The sequence below is a fragment of the Propithecus coquereli genome, unplaced genomic scaffold (assembly GCF_000956105.1).
Source record: "Propithecus coquereli isolate 6110/MARCELLA unplaced genomic scaffold, Pcoq_1.0 Scaffold230, whole genome shotgun sequence".
NCBI classification, from domain to species: Eukaryota; Metazoa; Chordata; class Mammalia; order Primates; family Indriidae; genus Propithecus; species Propithecus coquereli.
In genome coordinates this window covers 534,177-535,853 of record NW_012147842.1, presented here as the reverse complement: position 1 = coordinate 535,853, position 1,677 = coordinate 534,177, and the positions used below count along the sequence as shown (strand labels likewise).

General features: G+C 33.2%; 1 protein-coding gene across 1 annotated transcript in view; it reads right to left on the bottom strand.

The window, feature by feature from the left end:
- TMPRSS11D (transmembrane protease, serine 11D) overlaps positions 1–1,677 on the bottom strand; it is a 35,641-nt gene that overhangs the window by 24,620 nt on the left and 9,344 nt on the right. Inside the window, exons 2-3 of the mRNA XM_012645334.1 lie at positions 1,235–1,396; positions 936–981 (exon numbers count right to left, since the gene is read on the bottom strand). Coding sequence (XP_012500788.1) covers positions 936–981; positions 1,235–1,362 — 174 coding nt within the window. The 5' untranslated portion in view covers positions 1,363–1,396. The remainder of the gene's footprint in view (positions 1–935; positions 982–1,234; positions 1,397–1,677) is intronic.

Below are 1,677 nucleotides of genomic sequence, written 5' to 3'. Positions count from 1 at the left end.
TTCATGAAGCTTTTGCTGAGAGATCCCAAGCACTCTGGTCTCTTTCTTTCCTGGATTCCTGCAGTGGTCACTGTCTGTGCTTTACATTGGGCGTTGACCATATGCTATCTTGATTGTCAACATTCTTCTGTTTTTATATCTTTTGCTTCAACTAGATTATGAGCTCCTGGAGGTAAAAACCATTATGTTGTCCTTGTATCCCCAAATGGTCTAATACAATGCTAAACAAATAACAAGTTCTTAGGAAGTGTTTTTGGAAGAATTCCTTAATGTGTGGGAGCCGAGGTAATATTCAATTATGTAACAAACTAGTACATGAGCATCAGACAATGAAAAAGGATGTGGCCAGGCCATGGAGTTGGAACAGCGTCTTAGAGGTTCTTACTATGCCAAACATAACTCTTTAGTTGCAGGGGAAGAGCTGGGAGTGGCTGAGGATGAGGGAATTTGAAAGATCTTGGGAGAAAGCTTTGTAGGCTGTGATTGTTAACCAACAAATAGGTAAGCATTTCGATATTTTTTACAATCAGTACAACTGTGATAGGTACATATCAATCCAGTGTGGGAACCACCAAAATCCTTTTAATCTTGAGCTCATTATGAGGAAATCATGGCTTATTAGGCTAGTAGAACATGACAAAGTTGGAGGGGTGTCTTTAAATTCTATGCACATATTAAGTATTTCTTTTCTTTTAGTCGTGCAACAATTATTCGTTGAATACTTGTTATGTGCTAGATACTGGGTGGTAGACGGATAGCAGGATGAAGAAGAAAGACTGATTCTTGCCTTTAGGAAGCTTACGTAGTAGGACAAAGCCAAGCTTAAATAAATAACTTTGTAGTTTCAATTGTTAAAAACATTATGAAGAAAAATAAAGGAATCTGTGAGGTGGATCATTAATAAAATGGTTCTCTGATCTTAAGCATCTACTTACCCTTTCTGTAGCATATCCATAAATTGCACATCCGATAATAATGTTCCTCATAAAAAGTATTGAAGGGATAATTAATAAAATTTTTAGCAAACAAAATTTGCTATACGAATGCCAAGTGATTCTTAAATCTTAGAATGTTTTGTATTAGAGAGCTATATATTTAGTTTTTTAATATATTGTTTTCATAAAGTTTAATTCCAAAGAAAGAAAAGTCGGTCTGTCATTTAATTAAAATGTGAATTTGAATTGGTAAACCTGAGGGATATATGGAAATAAAAAGAGTTTATAAAAAATGATACTTGCATGCTATCTCAGTTGGAAGATTTATTTCCAAATTTCCAGAGTTATTCAGCATTTGTCGTAATACGGACTTAATTCTGTTTTTCATTGTTGCTCCATTTTTATTTCTAGTGAATCGAAATTTCATGACAATATCTGCTATCACACCACCATCACCTTGCCTGTAAATCATAAAGATATTTTAAAAAATGGATAATTATGATAATTTTCTACTGTTCTATTTATATATACTTCTTCATTAAGGGTTTTTTTTAAAGAATTCACTTGAGGAATTTAACTATATAACAGAGTTTTCACATGTAATGTTATATCATAATACCATTCCACAAATTTGATTTCAATTTACAGTACACTGTACCCATTATAGCACAGTTGGCTTTGAAGTTAGAATACTGGAGCTTTACTGTGCGACCTTGGGTAAGTTATTTAAGTTTTTTTTTTT